The sequence below is a fragment of the Hippocampus zosterae genome, chromosome 8 (assembly GCF_025434085.1).
Source record: "Hippocampus zosterae strain Florida chromosome 8, ASM2543408v3, whole genome shotgun sequence".
Lineage (NCBI taxonomy): Eukaryota > Metazoa > Chordata > Actinopteri > Syngnathiformes > Syngnathidae > Hippocampus > Hippocampus zosterae.
Window position 1 is genome coordinate 23,855,329 of NC_067458.1, and position 18,677 is coordinate 23,874,005.

The 18,677-nt window shown below is 46.2% G+C and overlaps 2 protein-coding genes across 3 annotated transcripts; both read left to right on the forward strand.

The window, feature by feature from the left end:
* Nucleotides 1-513: 513 nt before the first annotated feature.
* Nucleotides 514-9,738, forward strand: cpeb2 (cytoplasmic polyadenylation element binding protein 2). 2 transcript variants are annotated; one of them, XM_052073859.1, is made up of 10 exons: nucleotides 514-2,349; nucleotides 3,076-3,333; nucleotides 5,867-5,957; nucleotides 6,605-6,655; nucleotides 7,084-7,107; nucleotides 7,832-8,005; nucleotides 8,256-8,464; nucleotides 8,607-8,721; nucleotides 8,797-8,978; nucleotides 9,062-9,738. In XM_052073859.1, exons 1-10 carry the CDS (start codon nucleotides 1,606-1,608, stop codon nucleotides 9,287-9,289), a joined length of 2,076 nt encoding a protein of 691 aa, XP_051929819.1. In that variant the 5' UTR covers nucleotides 514-1,605; the 3' UTR covers nucleotides 9,290-9,738. The 2 variants fall into 2 exon arrangements, with proteins under 2 accessions (XP_051929819.1, XP_051929820.1); XM_052073860.1 differs by lacking the exon at nucleotides 7,084-7,107.
* A 3,658-nt stretch (nucleotides 9,739-13,396) lies between these two features.
* LOC127605951 (complement C1q tumor necrosis factor-related protein 7) lies at nucleotides 13,397-18,606 on the forward strand. The gene is made up of 3 exons (XM_052073876.1): nucleotides 13,397-13,872; nucleotides 15,819-16,043; nucleotides 17,356-18,606. Exons 1-3 carry the CDS (start codon nucleotides 13,800-13,802, stop codon nucleotides 17,982-17,984), a joined length of 927 nt encoding a protein of 308 aa, XP_051929836.1. The 5' UTR covers nucleotides 13,397-13,799; the 3' UTR covers nucleotides 17,985-18,606.
* The last annotated feature ends 71 nt before the right edge of the window (nucleotides 18,607-18,677 follow it).

Here is an 18,677-nt window from a genome sequence, read left to right on the forward strand (position 1 = left end):
TAGGCTTGAGCAAGGCCAGGTGCTCTCGAGTGGAAAACACCTTTAAATTCATATTTTTTTTCAAAGCGATACCAGTGCGAGTCCTCAAGCCTTGAGGACTCATCGATACCAAGCAATCGATACCACTGACACTTTTGATACATACAACTTCTATCAAAGTTGTAGTTCTGACAAAAATAGGGGAAAACAATTTCAACATTGTAGGTTAAAAAAATCATCAGTACGACCTCTTTTTTTTAAGAGCAGAAGTTTATTCAAGTACAGTGTGTACTTGTACTTCAGTATAAAGCATGAGTGCTTTTGTCACCTTGGCTTGAAATATCACAATTTTGCATCTGTCAGGAGAATATCCGCATTTTGTTTAATCACCTTTGGATTGCCGTGTCAAATTGTGCATGTGGGGGAGGCAGCTGGGAATTGCCCGCACCCACCCTTTACACACACACACACACACACACACACATGCACACGCAAGCTTTCATGCAGCTCTCAGCAGCTGGCAGCCTGCCACATTTCACCCTCCTCCAGCCAGCACTGGCTCATCACTGGCACACCAAATGCGACCTGTCCCATCTGGGACCCTGCGGTGTGAATTTTTAGGGTGGAATAGTTTGACGGGGGGGGGGGGGGGGGGGGGCTCCGCAGATTCCTCTTACATGCCAAAAAGGTTCAGTTGCAGTGAGAAGGCCAGAGATGTTACACCAGGAAGCAATCCCACCAAAACGTGATGCATTTGTGCACTTTTGACCTCCACCAAGGCCCACCCCATCCCGATATGGGGTCTGTTTGTCTATATATATAAATATAAATATAAATATATATATATTTTTAAGCAAGGGTTAAGGTTGAAAATGGGGGTTCAATGACAGTTTGGGGTTTAAAATTCTGTTTCAAACTAATATCATGGTCTCAAAATAGGGTTTCTCGCCAGGGTTCTGGTTTCACGTTAGCGTTTCTTCTGTATGTCGGATTTCAAAGTATGGTTTCATAGGGTCAAGTTCGAGGCCAGCGTTAGCTTTGCAAGCTTTCAAGCCAAGATTAGGCTTTCAAAGTTTATGGTGACCCTTGCTGTAAACGTTCAGAGATACAAAAAGGGTGTCGGCCCGCACTGCACTTTATGAATAATGAAGCACCGTGGAGAAAAAATGACGTAAACTCTGCGGCGCTCTTTGCAGGCTCCGGCGAAGCAGGTGAGGCGAGGCAAGGCCGGCCGGCGTGGAGGCGCGCGCAACCGGGCGTGATGCGCCCGTGACGTCGGTTCCGTCTGAGACCTTTAATCCCTCTGCCGCAGCAGCCGAGGAGCGAGGAGGGGGGCAGCCAGCAACCGACGTGGACCGCACAAGCTAACGGCGAGCAGGACCCCCCCCCCCCCCCCCCCCCACCCCTCAACACTCACCCACTTCTGTTATTAAAAAAAAAAGAAAGAACGCATACTCGCTGGGTCGTGGTTGAAAGCTCACCATAGCGACCCAAACCAAAGCGGTAGCCGGTGCCGGTTCCGTACAGGCCAGGCCCCCTCCGTGCATCCCTCCCCCTCCGCCAGACATCCTCCCTCCACATTGTCATCATTTTCAAGCGTAACGAGGCGGATCGGGGCTGCAAAGCATGCGGGATGAGCCTGCGGGGCTGACACGCACTCCGACGCCGCCGTCCACCGACCAGGAGCCCGCCAGCCGCGGCCGAGAGCCGGCGTCAAGCGTTCGCCGCTGCCCGGTGCCGCCGGATTACGAGCGGCGAGGCTTCCGTCCGACGCGGCCCGCCCGTGACCTTCAAATCGGCGGGGAAAGACAGCGGCGATCCGGCGAGCTCGCCCCCGAGTCCCGGGAGGACGCCGCCGATGCCGCGACGCCACCGCCATCCCCGCCGCCGACTTTCCTGACTTCGTCCCGCGCCGTCCCAATGGACTCCCCCGCGGGCCACCAAGTCAACAACGCCAATGACTGTAACATATTGTCCGGAGGTCTGGTCGCCGCCTTCCCGGAGATGCAGAGCACCGGCGGCGGCTCTCCCTCACCCTCCCTCGCGGGCTTCGGGCCGCCTTGGTCGGTGCAGACGTGCAGCTCGTCGCCCCCTCCTCCTCCTTTTCCTGCTCCCCCGCCTCCTCCCGCTCCACCTGCGCCCGCCTGCACCTCCGCCGACAGCAGCGGCGGCTTCTACGGGGGGATGCCGTCACCGTCCGTCAATCCGGCTTTCTACCAGGGTTTCTCGGCTAATCCGTGCTCCGGGATTAACGTGCAGGGTTTCGGCGGGCCCTTCTCGCCGCAGATCCGCCGCTCTCCCATCAACCCGCAGATGCACAACCAGCAGGGCGCCTTCCTGCAGCAGAGGAACAACTACAACCAACATCAGGTGGGCCCCAGACATTATTGCCAGACATATCCCAGGAAGCGATTCATTTTCTAGTTCAGATAAATCGCGATTAATCATTCGAGGTATCATTTTTTTTCCCACTGGGTTCTTCATTTATCGAGGCAAATTGTTCGAGTTGCTCGCGTTCAGTGCAGTACCGCGTTGTGCCGCCGCAACACTCCAGGCAGCACTGAGATTTATTGGAAGAGATGCATGTTTTAACCACAAGAAGAAGGTTCTTCCGTTTTGCTTAGTCAGGGGTCCTTACGACTTTTTAATGTGTCCTAATATGATACATTGTTATAATTTCGCCACACTGTACCACTGTCAACAAGACAGGTACTTCCGAATTTACACAAATTGTTGTAAATGACAGCATACTTAGATTCTATTTATTTCTGAACACATCTTGTTTTTTTTTTCACCTTGTTTGGCTAAAAATTTCTCTCTCCACAGGGCTGACGTTTGTATTCGTTTTGAGTTTGTTGGTTCTTTCGAGAATGAATACAAGTGTATGTGGGTGAATATTCCTGCCAAAATACATGAGTGGCTATTATTTAGAAAGTTAATAGAAGGGGGAATGATCCAAGGCATACCTCATCATGTATATATATATATACTGTATAGATAGATAGATAGATAGATAGATAGACAAGAGCAACCCATGATCCAAAGCATACCACATCACATATGTACTGTAACTCTTTTCGTTGCCCCCCCTCCCAGCCTATGATGAAGCAGTCTCCCTGGGGTCCTCACCAGGGCAACGGCTGGAGTTCGGGCGGCGTGTCTTGGGGGCGCGACCACCGCAAGGGGGCGGGCCAGGGCGGACACGTCTCGTCGCCCCTCAAGAAGGCCTTCCCGAGTAATGTCATCGCCCCGCCCAAGTTACCGCGCTCAGCTGCCTCGCTGGGGCCTAAGGCTTGGCCGGAGGACAACGTGTTTCGCGCGGATGGCAACAGTAACCCTTTGCTGCCCCTGCAGGTACGTGACCGGTTGACCAGAACCCCCAGATCGGGTATCAGTGCATCTGCATATCAGTATGAGTACGTTATTCATCATCTTTCATAAAATACTAACAGATGTGACGAATGTTTAAACTTTTTTGTTCTTTCCGAACTCCCAAAACCTATTTGGAAGGCACCGCTCAATATTTATTAAGTGGGCTCTGCAAAAGAAATGTGGGGGGGAAAAAAATCTGGAAAAATTGGAAAAATACCCCAAAGTCAATAATTTGCCTTGGTACCTGGTGGGTCCAAGCATATTTTGGAGGGAGGGGGCAACGGGCATGTGCTTTTAGCCTTTCAATTAGTTGGGAGGTTGCTGTCATGATGAGTTTCTGGCACGTCTGGTGTTGGTGCAAAGTGTTAAAACGCTTTCTTTTTTTTCCTCACACGAGGTAAGCTAACAACATTAGCAACCTCTGGGACAATCCAATGCAACCCAATCCGGGCGGAGGATTTCATGTCTTTCCGGAAAATGAAATGATGTCATTTCATGCCGCCGGCTCACTTGGGGAGTGACGTGATTGGACGCAAAGTGCTCAACATGGCCCGTGTGTCATCCTGCTTTTGTGATTATATCTCGCTGCTAATGGCCAAAAAGAGATTAGCAAGACTATTAACCACATTTCTCTTTTGAAATGTCGTTTTTGTACTTTGGATGTGAAAACTGGCGTATCATGTTTACGATTACAACTCAAAGCCCCTTCATTTTAGAATGCGTTTTTGTAATAATATCAAATTAATAACAGCAAATTTAAATCAGCGATAATGTCATGTGTTCCCTAGACATATTGTTGATCGTAATTTAAAAAAATGTCTGTACTTTTTTTTTTTACCACATTAGGTTTTGGAGATATTTTCATTGTGTTTTTAATTTTGACTGATAGAAGCGTGCGCAATACGGATTTGACCACGCGTTCTAATTCATAGCTGTGAAGCTTCTGAAAAAAATTCCCAATATTTGGGCATTTTGTTGCCAAGCAATAATTCAACTGATGGGAGGAGCTTCATTTGTCATAACGTATCCTTGTCTCGTAGAAAAAAATGCTTTGCTGCCATCTTGTGGCACATATAGGCAATTACAAACCTCTTGGCGTCAATTCCTCACGGATTTTTGCAATTTGCGCACTATGAAGCTAGAGATGGAAGTAATATACATTTATAATAATCCAACATTTTGTTTTGTTAATCCCAAATGATATCTTGATCTTGAACGTATTTTCCTCTGTGGAAAGGCTTTCCAGAAGAAACGACGGTCACCACGGATGACCGAAAAAAACCAAACCATTTCTAATACGAGTGTGATGAAGCACAAACGCTTCCCGTTTCAGGAAGCGGCGTCGACTGCGCGGATGGTGCTGATCTTCATTTCCATAAACACTGTCACATCACAAATTGCTCAGATTCCAAGACCTTTCTCCTTCCTTCCTGTCTGCTTAATGTTTGGCAGTCGGTGACAAGCACTGCTAAGGTGGCTCGCTACTTTTGCGCGAAGCCTTCCAAAGAATACGTGCACAATAGGTGAAAAGGCTGCTCGGGGTGAAGAGGAAAACCTTCTGGGTTCACCTTCTTTTGGACAATGCCAATAATGGTCTTTTTTGTTTGTTTGTTTTTAGGCCAATGCCGAGAAAACTGCGATCACTGATTAATTCACCAATTCTTTTTCCAAATATGATTATAATTTGGGAAGGCCTCATATCAGCTGATAATAGAGGAACTTATGCAAGGCTTTCGTGGATGACTAATTAGGGTCACGCCAGCTGTGAGAAGGCCGATTACGTTTCAACATGTAGCATGAGCTCATCATGTTAGCCACAGACCAGAATAGTCGCATATGAGTGCATCATGTGTTTCTTGCCGTGCTCCTGGTTCGGGTTTCCACACCTGGACTCTCTTGGCCCGTCATGTGCAGCGCTGGCGAGCATACTTTGTGGACCCTTGAACTAAATACGGAAAGAATCTTAAGTTGAGCCAAGACAAATGTTGCCCAGGCTTTATTATTATTATTATTATTATTATTATTATTATTATTATTATTATGGGCGGCCCGGTAGTCCAGTGGTTAGCACGTCGGCTTCACAGTGCAGAGGTACCGGGTTCGATTCCAGCTCCGGCCTCCCCGTGTGGAGTTTGCATGTTCTCCCCGGGCCTGCGTGGGTTTTCTCCGGGTGCTCCGGTTTCCTCCCACATTCCAAAAAACATGCGTGGCAGGCTGATTGAACACTCTAAATTGTCCCTAGGTGTGAGTGTGAGTGCGAATGGTTGTTTGTTTCTGTGTGCCCTGCGATTGGCTGGCAACCGATTCAGGGTGTCCCCCGCCTACTGCCCGAAGACAGCTGGGATAGGCTCCACCACCCCCCGCGGCCCTAGTGAGGATCAAGCGGCTCGGAAGATGAATGAATGAATGAATGAATTATTATTATTCGCAGTATTATTCCCCAAGCCAAATTGTGATGACATAAAAGCCACTCTCACCTTTCCTTTCCTTTTTTTTTTTTTTTTTTTGCTTCCAGGACCGCTCCAGGCTACACGAGAGTCTCAACATGCATTCGCTGGAGAGCTCCCTGATTGACATCATGCGAGCCGAGCAGGATCCCATGAAAGGTGAGCATTGCCTTTACTGTGTGAGGGGCTTCTACATTCAAAGGACTCCTATGCACCTTCCCTTTCATACTTTCATGGACATCATTTCTACAGTTTTCATAATCCTGTTTACAAGCATCCCGGGAATGTCTTGAACATTAACGCACCAGCGGATCCCCCTTTCCAAAGGCAGCTTTGTTGTTCTTCCTGTAGCAGCAGATGGAGAGGACACGGGCTAAGCGGGCAGTAGCGGTAGCGGTAACGGCTAAGGCTAATTTTAGACGCCATCGCCCTTTCGCACGCTGCGTTTGACAGCCAGCCAGAGGCAAGGCAAAGCGGAGGAGAAAGAAGGAGGAGAAAGTAGGAGGAGGAGTAGGGGGAGAAGGAGCAGAGCTGGCTAGGGTGGTCTGCTGTTGCTATTATTAGCCGTTTCCAAACACCCGGGACCCCAAATATTGACATGGACTGTGTGTGTGTGTGTGTGGGGGGGGGGGGGGGGGGGAGTCGTCAATTACTTGCTGATTTTTGCTTTTTGCAGCAGGGCTTGCTCTATACCCCTTGCAATTTTTTTTTTAATTTAATTTTTTTAATTCTGACGCAATGAATAGCATATTGAGCTAGCATGCAATGTTCGAGCTCAGTGTGACTACATGTGTTTCTTTGTCCAGGTCGCATTGGATGCCTGAACCAGGCTGCCGACGGGCTCCTCATGCTCAACGGTAATTATCTTTTAATGTCATTACAGTGTTCACTTCCGGAGACGCTTATACTGTACAATAATTAAGTAGCACGAATGGACAAATCTGCAATTTCCGGAACCGTCTCATGCATAGAGCCAAAATGATGTCTTGAGGTTTTTATATCCAGTGCTGTATATTTGTGAAGTACATTTCTGTTGTATTTAACTTTGCAGGACATTTGTGTTTCATCTTTTAGAACCATTTTTTTTTAAATCAGACATTTATTCAGGTACATTTTTTTAAATAATCAAGCTCACCGTACCTGCAATGTATTTATTTAACGGAATCATTATGTACAGTTGTATTCTCATTTTCTCTATACAGAATTAAGCAGTGTTGAAAGTATTAGTATTAGTTCATTTTTTTAGCTCTAAATACCTGAAACATTCTCCTACATTTACACGCAGCCAGGAGTTATGGGAGACGTCGAGGTAAACCTTCAACTAATTAAGCACGTCTGCTTATTGTGTGGCTTTTTTCATTTTAGATATGGCATGGGTTTTTTTTAACCTGCTATGCTTTTGTTTTAATCTGGAGTCAGAAACCCCAGCAGCCTCTAATCAAGGGATTAAAGTTTAATGACGTAGTAGAAAGAGATTTTGTTTCTCACCTTGTTCCAAATTATTCGCCATTTGCTGTTTTTGCTCTTTTACTGGATGAAATCAATATAAATTTTGGATAAATGGATCGTTAGCTAGCTCGCCAGCTAGGTCGCTAGCTCGCCAGCTAGGTCGCTAGCTCGCCAGCTAGGTCGCTAGCTCGCCAGCTAGGTCGCTAGCTCGCCAGCTAGGTCGCTAGCTCGCCAGCTAGGTCGCTAGCTCGCCAGCTAGGTCGCTAGCTCGCCAGCTAGGTCGCTAGCTCGCCAGCTAGGTCGCTAGCTCGCCAGCTAGCTAACGATCCATTTATCCAAAATTTAGCTCGCTATTTACGTAGCTAGCTCGCTAGCTGGGTAGCTAGCTTGCTAGATAGATCAATTTTAAATAATACTGTGTTTGTATTGTGTATGCTTGATGCTGTTGGATTGAGCAGGGATTCTTTGTTCTTTCCATCTTTTTCTTTCCAACAAATTGTGGATAATCCTCGTCGGCGCTGACATAACACAATAACACGTGACCGCCCCTGCCCTTGACTTAGTCTCAATGTCCCCCTCTATAGGGCGCTCTTCTCTTTTCCCCATCGATGACAATCTCCTGGATGATGCTCATGGCAACCAGGGTCTCTCGGGGGTCTTGGGTTCGGCCGGCTGCTACCCGCATCAGAACGGCGAACGCATCGAGCGCTTCTCGCGCAAGGTGTTTGTGGGCGGGTTGCCGCCTGACATAGACGAAGGTGAGAATGGCGGGGGTGCCCGAATCGGGTCTTCAGGCACAGTGATTTCTCAACGTGAGCATGGTAGCGGTTAGCGGTTGGCCCAAAAACGTACTGCCTATTCAGTTGTATTTAACTTTTAAATTCATACAGTTGCATTCAGAATTCAGACAGATGTACAAACAAGTACTTTTATTAGCGTGTCAGTAATTGTGGGATATTTTTCCACCAGACGTTTCCTCTCAACACTTTGTTTCCACTTTGCCGGCAGATGAAATAACCTCCAGCTTCCGCCGTTTCGGTCACCTGGTGGTTGACTGGCCGCACAAAGCTGAGAGCAAGTCCTACTTTCCACCCAAAGGATACGCCTTCCTGCTGTTCCAGGAGGAGACGTCGGTGCAGGCTCTGATTGAAGCCTGCATGGAGGAGGACGGGAAGCTCTACTTGTGCGTCTCCAGCCCCACCATCAAGGATAAACCCGTGAGTCCAACAGCAATGGAAATTTTTTAAATTAGAATCTTTGCGCGGGAATTGACCGACCCTCGGCTGGGGTTGAATGTCGTAAATTTCCGTATGAGGTTTCCCGCTTTGAGAGGAAGAGAGTAAATTCTCTCGTCCGCAGGTGCAAATCCGTCCTTGGAACCTGAGCGACAGCGATTTTGTGATGGACGGCTCTCAGCCCCTGGACCCCCGCAAGACCATCTTTGTGGGAGGCGTCCCTCGTCCCCTGAGAGCAAGTAATGAGCGCCGTTTTGTCTTTTCTTGCTCACCGTCATTGAGACCGACCGCTGATGGCCTCACTTGACGCCTAGTCGAACTGGCCATGATCATGGATCGCCTCTACGGGGGCGTCTGCTACGCCGGGATCGACACCGACCCGGAGCTCAAGTACCCCAAAGGGGCGGGGCGGGTGGCCTTCTCCAACCAGCAGAGCTACATCGCCGCCATCAGCGCCCGATTCGTGCAGCTGCAGCATGGTGACATCGACAAGCGGGTATGCCGACGGTGGGACAGACCGAGTTGAAATTGGCGGATAGACCGACGTAGCGTGCGAATTGTGTGCGTCCCATGTCGCAGGTGGAGGTGAAGCCGTACGTGCTGGACGACCAGTTGTGCGACGAGTGCCAGGGCGCTCGCTGCGGCGGCAAGTTTGCGCCCTTCTTCTGCGCCAACGTCACCTGCCTGCAGTATTATTGCGAGTTCTGCTGGGCCAACATCCACTCGCGTGCCGGCCGTGAGTTCCACAAGCCCCTGGTCAAGGAGGGAGCCGATCGCCCGCGCCAGATTCACTTCCGCTGGAACTAGAAGATATCAATGTAAGCCCCCAGCTAAACCAGAGTTGTCCAAACCTGGAGCCGTTTGCAGCCTGCCGCCATTTTTTTTTTTTTAGACAACACACTTAAATTCATAGCCAACCAGACAAAAATAATTCACAAAAGCAAACAAGTGTCATGACATTATCTTGCCAAAGTCTTTTTCAAAAGTCTGACAGCCAACAGTGCTGATTTAGCGGTTTAATAAGTGAAAATGAATCTGGACGCATTTTCCATTTTAAACAAAACAGGCTTTGTCAAATGCATCTGTAACCGTACGATTTTCGCTCCTTATCTAAGAGAAAATCCAGACTTTCATTCTTGAGACGACATCATCATGTCTCACAGCTCACGCAGACTGAGGTGGAGTCTTTTCAACGCATTCAATTGATTAATAACGTGTGAAAATAACACACGACGTAGCGTAGAGTTGCTTAAAAATTTTTTTTAATAACGACCGTATTTGGGCATCCGTTGTTTCCACCCGACAGTGACGATATATTACACAATTTAGAGTTCTAACATCTTTCTGATCGACTGGTTTGAGTGTGTTCAAGTTGAAGGATGTCAAAGTGATCCTCGACACCTTTGAATTTCCCATACGCGGCCGTTGGAAGAAAAAGTTTGCACACCCCTCCACCAAAAGCGTACGGGCACCGCTCTAGGTAGCAGCCGAGCTTTCTTCGCAGCCGGCATCCCTTCTTTTTCACCCCACATCTCAGGCTCTTTTTTTCTGGTACTTTTCATAGATGGAAAAAAAAAGAAATTGAGGTTTTATACATTTTGATTTGATCCTTAGAATTAAGGACTTCGAAGGACTTCACGGGTCCTTAATTCTAAGGACCTGCGAAGTCCTGCGAAGTGAGACAAGGACTTCGAAGGACCTGCGAAGTGACAATTAAATGTCTCATAAATTTGACACAACCCAGAGAAGACTTTTATTCACAACCTTGCCAAATTTTTATGATTATAATCATCACCAGATGTGTAAAATGATGCTGATAAATTAGTTCAATGCTACTTCTACTAGCTTGAAAAACAGATGCTACTTAGCCCAGCATCTTTCTGATGCCGACGTATACCTACTTCTCGCAAGATGAACATTTTATAAAAAAAAAAGTGACATGCTTGCACTCAGGCCACAATAGCTAGGACTATCTGAAGGGAAGATGCGTCTTTGGGGTGTTGCCCTAGCAATCGAGCTAATGATTAAAAAAAAAAAAAAAAAAAAGAAATGGTAGTTAGTTAGCTTACTAACTACCTAGCTAAAAATGTTCATGCAGTGATACATTTATGGCCGCGCACGTTTGGAAACCAGCTAGCATGCAGGATGGACGTAAGGAACAACAATAACCACGAAGACAAATCAGTAATAAGTAGCATGAATCGAAAAGAAGTGTGTGTGCAGCGGGGTGAAACTCCGGAGCGATTCAATTTTTTTTAAAAAAACAAAAAAAACATATTTAAACCTGCATGCCTCAGTGTTTATCTGTTCGTTAACGCCGAAAACGTGATTCTGCTGTAGACTTTTAGTGGACAAAAAAAAACAAAAAGTGTGGTGTTCGTGTGTGTGTGTGGGTGCGTGTGTGTGTGTGTGTGTTTGTATGACTATTCTTGTGAGGACCACTGTGTGTGTGTCTGTGTGTGTGTGAAAACGAGGCTGTGGTGAACCGACGTCCCCAAGAGGTGGGCTTTACCGTTTCCAAGGTGACACGGATGCAAACGATTTGATTGGATGGCGTCGTCCTCGGGTCGTGCTGTACAAGCGTGTACTTGCCGTGTTGTCATGGTTACGCTGTGGCTTGTGTTGACTACTTCCCATCACTGGACCTTCCCTGATTGCATTTTAAAAATGTTAATACAGTGATATATATTATTATTATTATTATGCACTACCTTTTATATATTATTCGCCCGTGGAGGTTCTCTGAAAAAGCCTCCGGTTATTTATTGTCCCACAGACGATTTATCGTGCAATTTTAATTTTTTCGTGTGCAGCCGATGAAGTCTTAAGTCAAGTGTGTGTGTGCGTGTGTGTGTGTGTGAATAGAGAAGTGATTTATAATATATTCTTAATGTTGTCCCTCATGTTTGAATACTGTCACCTGTAACACTTGACTTGCATCGTTTTTCTTGTCTGTTTTTGTAAAACGAAAAAAAAAATCACATTTATTTCACTATTTTTGTAGACAAAAGAAAAATTGATTTTGATTGTATTTTTCTATTTTTAAAAAATGATTCTATTTCCCTCCTGTAAGCCTTCCTGTTATCGTGATTAATGTTCCTGGGTCAATTTGACCTGGGGCTGTTTTCATTATCTAAACATGTTCAGAAACAACAACAACAATATATATTATATATATATATATATATATATATATAAGCCAAAAGGTGGTTGCCCGACAAAAAAGCCGTCGAAACATTTGCTTGAGATATGCGCCATCTGATTTTCTCGACAAACGAGCCATCATTGGACTGAAAGAAACTAGCAACGATGTTGTAATTTTAAACCTTGAAACAACTGATATGTGAACAGGAACGAGGCATCGACACCTCTAGACAGAAAATATAACAAGACTCGCTGGCACATATTCTTTATCCTCTGCGAAGAGTACACATACTGTATTTAGCTACAATATAGATATAAACATGCCTCAGGTCAGTTTGACCCGGTAACAGGAGGGTTCATTATGTCCAAGCCTTTAGTTCCAACACACACACACACACACACACACACACACACACAGTATTTGATGTGCTTCTTATTTTCATACACGTGCGTGACAGAAGGCAACTGAAGGTTTTTTGTTCTTCTTGAGATTTTCCCCTTCTGAAACTTGAATTATTATCGTCTCTCTAATAACACATTTTGAAAGGCTGACTAACCTCGATTCTGTGCTGTGACGTGCAATACCGTTTCTAATGTTTGTACAAAAACTACAAAGTACCCTGTAAAACCTTTCTAAGATGCAGATTTTATTTTTCTCATTGCATATTTTGCAGATTTTTCTGATCCGCTGTGTCATTTTTTTACTGTTCAACGAGGAGAGAAAAAAAAAGAAAAAAGAACCAGAACCTGTTTTTGTTTTTCATTGCTATTTTTAAATCCAGATATCTTTGTACTGATGTAAATGATTGTAGTTATTTTGGATAGTGTTTTGCTAACAAAAAGAGAGACTTTTTCCAGGCATTTTTTCACCTTGTTTTAACCTTCTTTTTTTTCACCCAACAGTAGCAGAATTCTTGGGACTTGTTTTTTTAAAAAATGTTTTTAATTGTCATTATTTTGCATTATTTTCGTATTCCGGTGAACTTCAGAAGATGCTAATAGCTAAGATATTTTAATTAAGCCACAATTTCTAATTCTTCATATTTCTGAAATGGGTTTACATACACTACAGGCTCACAAAATGTGATTGTTCTGAGGTATTTGGATGGTAATAAATATGACTGAATGGTTATTTGATATGCAAAATGAACATTTCATTTGTTATTTAGCCTCGTTTTACATTTCCCCCCTTGCGGCTCTGCTGAAATCAGAACTAAAAACTGAAAAGAAGAAGTTGAACAGATCCCGAAGCAAAATATCGGGAACTCATGAGGATTCAGAATCGACGTAGGGCAGGGGTGGGCAAACAACGGCCCGCGGGCCGAATCCGGCCCGTTGGTCTTTTTAATTCGGCCCGCCAAAGGTTGGTACACAATTAAGGTTCAATGTCAATGACTGCATTCATTTCATTTGGACTTGTAATGACAGGCATTTCAACGCCAGGTGGCACAGTTACTTGAAGTTGCAGAGCATAGGGACGAAGGGGGAGACCATACGTAAGCCCACAGTAGCGCCAAGTCAAGCAAATCCCATTCGATCTGACGGAATAATGTACTCTTAAAGTCTGAAAAACGTGCCAAAAAATGCAAAATACTGCTTTTTAAATAAAGAAATCTAATTAATATTATGACAAATTTAGTTCACCCTTTCGATCCGGCCCGCCATCATATTTTCTGGTTCTCATGTGGCCCTATGCAAAAAATAATTGCCAGCCCTTGACGTAGGATTTGCATCACTTGTGCTTGACAGCTTCAAATAGTTCAAAGTTTACCATTACGAGAGACCTAAGACGACCAACGTAGCAGGAAATGACGGCTTGCTTACGGTGCTAATGCTAGCTTAGCATTGCTAGCGCTGCTACCTTGTTGAAGCTGAATTTGAGGGGCGTGGCTTTGGTCAGAGACTCTTAATTGTCCTTGTGAGTAGGAATGTGTGACATAAGAGAAGACAAGCGCTACACACACCGGATGGCGTCTTGAGTGCGTCTGCATATTCTGCATTGATGACGTTAGCTCACTTCAGAACTTGAGTGAGGCACAGAGAAGGGAGCGGATCCGGGCCGAGGGGCGGGCGGGATGGAGGGTGGATTCCATGGAGGGAGTCCATCCAGCTGCTTTCGCCGACTCTCGACAGGACGCCGTCAGGAGAAGCAACGCTTGCACATGTCTGACGGATGCAAAAAGACCAGGAACATGTTTGCAGGATAAGAGTGGAAGCGCTGCACATGAACGGCTTCCACATGGCGGGTAAGACTGGTTCGCCGCTCTTATGATGGATCGGATCATCCACTGGCAATCAGTGCGTACGTGTGCGTGTGCAGGAGATTTTGCCATTAACTGTACTCATGGCCGCGACTGGCTCGGATTGTGTTTTTTTGAAAGTCGAGCCGTGAATAATTGTTTAAAAAGTTTGACTGTTGCCACTCCCAGCTAGAGTTTACTTTGAAAGTAGAAGAGAATTACACGGTGCGCTGAAAAAAACAAACACAAAAAAAACCCTCCACTAGCCTAATGCTAGCACACAATGCCAAACACCATAGACAGGCTAGTGAATAGCATCGATGCCACAGGTGCATACAAACTTTTAATTTGAGCACAGTGGTGCAACACAACTTGTAGGCAGCTAATATGAACAATATTCTGTCATATATTCTTTATCCACTGTGGGGAAAAAAAAACACTATTACTATTCATTTTAAAAGTTCTGTCACTGTGGCTGAAAAATGAATAATTTGTAAAGGAGCAGCATCATGTCCATTGAAGTGAAGTAAAACAAAATGGCAAAAGTAGTTTCGTTACTTCACATTGCATTTTTCTTGCAAAGGTTGAACGATTCAAACAAAACACAAACTCTTTGTTGTAGTTTCCGTGCGTGTTTCATGAGGGATGGCCATCACCAAATGCTGACATCATCAAAGCTTTGGAGGCGAACGCTCAGGCGGGGTTTCATACTTCAAAACCGCACTGACGCCACCGCAAGGGCTCCGGGTCAGGAGCATTTTGTTCGTGTAACGCTTACTTCCTGTTTTTGTGCAGACCCACTTGTCCTGCGTGACCATTTGATTTACGCCTGATGGGCTGTTTCCCTTCTCCGCCCATTTGTTGCGGTTTGATCCATTTCGAGCAAACGTGCGAATACCAAACGGCTGCAAACCTCCGTGTTCTGGTGGACAACCGCATGCTTGCCAGACAAACCGGATCAGAGCAAAGCTGTGTTGCAACTCACACGCGATGGGGATTTTTTTTTTTTACCTCGCGAGCAACATTCCCGTTTGGCTTTCTGTCTGCACAAGTGCAACCGCATGCCGAGGTTCCCCTGGACAGACACGAAAATAATGCCTGGCGTTGATGTCATCGCTCAGGAATGTTTTGGCACGGGGATCGGAGTTGGCTCGTGGACAAGAGGTTTCAATTTTGAAGTCTCCCGACTCTCACGCACGCACAGAAAAGCCCGTGGGCAATTGAGAAGATGAGAGTGTGAAAATGAGTCAAGCCCGCAAGTCTTCTCATTGTGAGACTCACATCTGGTCTCTTCCGAATTTCATCGGCAAATTAGATTCGCTGACGAGATTGGCTATGCAGATCCCTGATCCATATGTCACACCAGAACCAAGACATAAACAAGTAGGTAGTTTCCATAGGTGGATGAGTAAGCTAGTCGCTAGGTACGGTAGGTTGGGAAGTGAGAAAGCAGGTTGGAAGATGTGTTTATAGAACATTTTCTACCCAAGACAAGATAATACGTAGAGATAGTCATCAACGGATTAACGGGTTGCTGAGTATCCAAGTAGTAGCGGTCGGATGGTATCGCTAACCCACATCTGTTTGGGCTACAGTTAGCTAACATTCTGTTCCTGTGAAAGGGGGCTAAGGCTTGTAGTTAGCTTAGTCGTGACGTACTGTATGTTGTTTAGATAGCTAAGGAGAAACATAACTTGATAAGTACCGGTAGCTACAGGGTAGGTGAGTACCGGTAGGTAAGTTGGTCATCAGTCAGTCCATAAGTGGGAGGGAGGCATGGGGCGAACTAGGAAAGCTCCAGTAGGTTGGAAGATACGTTTCTACAGTCGGGACGTTTGTAGCCAGAGAGTTAGCATTGTCAATGATTGGTAGATGAATAACCGAGCAACCTCGGTAAGTTATTTTCGTCCCCTGTTTTTTCCCAACAGTGTCTTGATTGTTTGACTATGCAGATGTGAAGATGTGGGCCTTGATGGGAGCCGTGTGCCTGTGCCACTGTGTCACCGGACAGCTGCTGAAAGGAGCCCCGCGTCTCCTCTGCAGCGTACCAGGGGCGCCGGGACCACCCGGCAAGCCCGGCCCGGGCGGGACCCCGGGAGCAGATGGGAACGCGGGTGTCCCTGGCAGAGATGGCAGGGATGGCAGGACGGGGGAGAAGGGACAGAAGGGAGACCCAGGTATAATATCCGGAGCATGCGTGTTCAGTTTCCATATGGTTTCAATTTCACGCCACTATTATTTTAGAAAAGGTGGGCCTGCGTAAGCCTAAATAATTACGTTGTAATTCAACGTGCGTGTTTACGGCTTCGTACAGAGTTATTTTTATTGAGCCAACGGCAACGACAGCTGTTTCCCATGAAGCATATATTTCACCTTAACACGCTAAAAACACTCGGCGAGTCGTCGAGGTGTTCAAAGGCTGCTCGCTTGCAGCGTCGAGTGATTCAAAATGTCAACATGGCCGCCTTCCCAGGTGATTTCATGCATGACACCGCGTTGGGGAAATGTGTTTCCGTTGGGTTCTTTAAATAGCCAACCGGTGCGGAGTAACTTGGCATTTTTTAAATTGCCGGTGCAGTACACAGGCAGTTGGGTCTCTGCTTACTTCGTCCCGCCTCCACACCAAGTTTGAAGTAGCCGGCAAGAAAGGCTTTTTTTCTGTTTTGTTAGCCCTTAGCAGCCGGTATCGTTTCCCTGATGGGAACGGAGACGGTCCTGTTGTTGGGGTGCCTGGAAGCCTGGCGGATCCTCATGGCTCTGCAGTGCTTGGTCTAGCTGACCTGAATATTTGAACGGGTGGTCAAACCCTGGTGGTCTCAACGGTCATGCGTCCCCTCAAGAAGTACTCTGTGGCATGGGTGTCAAAGTTTCTAAGCAACCTCAAAGTGAGATTTTTTTTCAGTCCCTCAGCTTTCTGATATTGTAAAACCATTGGTTGACCTTCTTTACCAGAGTGGTGAGGTGGCGTGAGGATGAGGGTAAATACGATATGTGCTATCCACCCTCTCCTCCTGGATCCTATTTAAGTCGGGTGTAAAAAAGATCCTCCGATTTTTTTTTCCATGAAGAAATCCACTATGACCTCCTTAGAATCGGAGGTGTCAACACTCAGATCAGAATTACAGTCCCACTGTTATGTTGTCAGCAAACTTTAGAATGATGTTGAAGTCTGCAGCTATGTCTAGTCATGGATGTAGAGGGAATGCAGCAATAGCTCAGCACAGAGCCATGGGGGACCCCGGTGTTGATGGTGAGTGAGAATGACCTGCCGTCAACCTCACGCAACACCTGTGATCAGCCGGTCAGGAAATTCAGGACTAACACTCAACGGCTAAGAACTTTTTGAGGGAGTCTTACAAATTGTATTTCATAACTACTGGCCTGCCATGTAAATTACGATATTTTGACATTAAATCGTTTTTCAATGAACAATCGTCAGATGAATTTCCCCTCAGAACTGAATGCTAATGCGAGACTTTTGTGTTTCAGGTTTAAAGGGCAGGGTGGGCCCCACAGGTAAGATCGGTGAGCGAGGTGAGCGAGGTCCTACGGGTAAACGAGGTCCCGTGGGGGAGAATGGAGGTGAAGGCCCTCCGGGCCCTCTGGGTCACAACGGCGAGAAAGGACAAAAGGGCCAACGTGGCATTCGCGGGATGCCGGGACAATGCAAATGCGGGAGCCTCACACCAAAATCAGCTTTCTCTGCGGGCATCACCAACAGCTACCCGACAGAGAATACACCCATTAAATTCAACAAGGTCCTCCTCAATGAGGGGGGCCATTACAACCCCCAAACGGGCAAGTTCATCTGCGCCTATCCCGGCATTTATTACTTCTCCTACGACATCACCCTGGCCAATAAACACTTGGCCATCGCACTGATGCACAACGGACAGCATCGCATCAAAACCTTCGACGCCAACACGGGCAACCACGACGTGGCTTCAGGGTCTACGGTGATGTTCCTCAACGCCGAAGACGCCGTGTGGCTTGAGATCTTTTACCATGACCAGAATGGTTTATTTGCCGACCCGGGCTGGGCGGACAGCTTGTTCTCCGGCTTCTTGCTCTACGCCGACACAGACTATTTTGACACACTGGCAGCAGACTACGCATAAGCAAAAGTGAGAATCAAGCTAAGCTAACAAGCTAATTACTCTGGGTTTGGTGGTTCAATCATGTATGACAAACTATTTTTCAGAGGATTTGTGTTATTACTGTCGTTCCTCAAATAGTGACCGGCCCTCTGTATCATTGCCTGTGTGGGTTTTCTCCGAGTTCTTCGGCTTCCTCCCAGATTCCATGCATGGTAGGTTGATTGAAGACTCTGAATTGTCCGTATGCAGGCCTGTATGTAAGTGTGAATGGTTGTTTGTGTACATGTGTGCCCTTCGATTGGCAGTCAACCAGTTCGGGGTGCACCCTGCCTTTCACCCTAAGTTAGCACGGACAGGCTCCAGCAAATCCATGTCGCTGGTAAGGATAAGCGGTACAGAAAATGGTGGGATGGATAGCATGGACTGGAATATGAGCCACCAGAAAGCAAATTTGAATAATTGATATTTGAATTTGAATCGCTAATATTTTATGCATTGAAAACCTGAATTCAAATTACATTCCATAAATGAACTTTGTATTGTTTAATTTGAATCATTGCATTGAAAAACTGAATCTGAATTGTACAATTTGTATGTATTAGTTTGGAACCAAAGTCCAATAAACTTCAAACTGAGTTCAAAATTACGACATCATTTCATTTACGCTGAAACTATTTGATCCTCACTGAGGATGCAACTCTATATATTTTCACT

Coding starts and splice junctions, on each gene's coding strand:
- cpeb2 (XM_052073859.1), top strand. CDS start 1,606: ATGCGGGATGAGCCTGCGGGGCTGACACGCACTCCGACGCCGCCGTCC. Junction 2,350..3,075: donor ACAACTACAACCAACATCAG/GTGGGCCCCAGA, acceptor CCCCCCTCCCAG/CCTATGATGAAGCAGTCTCC. Junction 8,465..8,606: donor CCACCATCAAGGATAAACCC/GTGAGTCCAACA, acceptor TCTCGTCCGCAG/GTGCAAATCCGTCCTTGGAA.
- LOC127605951 (XM_052073876.1), top strand. CDS start 13,800: ATGCAAAAAGACCAGGAACATGTTTGCAGGATAAGAGTGGAAGCGCTG. Junction 13,873..15,818: donor GAACGGCTTCCACATGGCGG/GTAAGACTGGTT, acceptor TTGACTATGCAG/ATGTGAAGATGTGGGCCTTG. Junction 16,044..17,355: donor GGGACAGAAGGGAGACCCAG/GTATAATATCCG, acceptor TTTGTGTTTCAG/GTTTAAAGGGCAGGGTGGGC.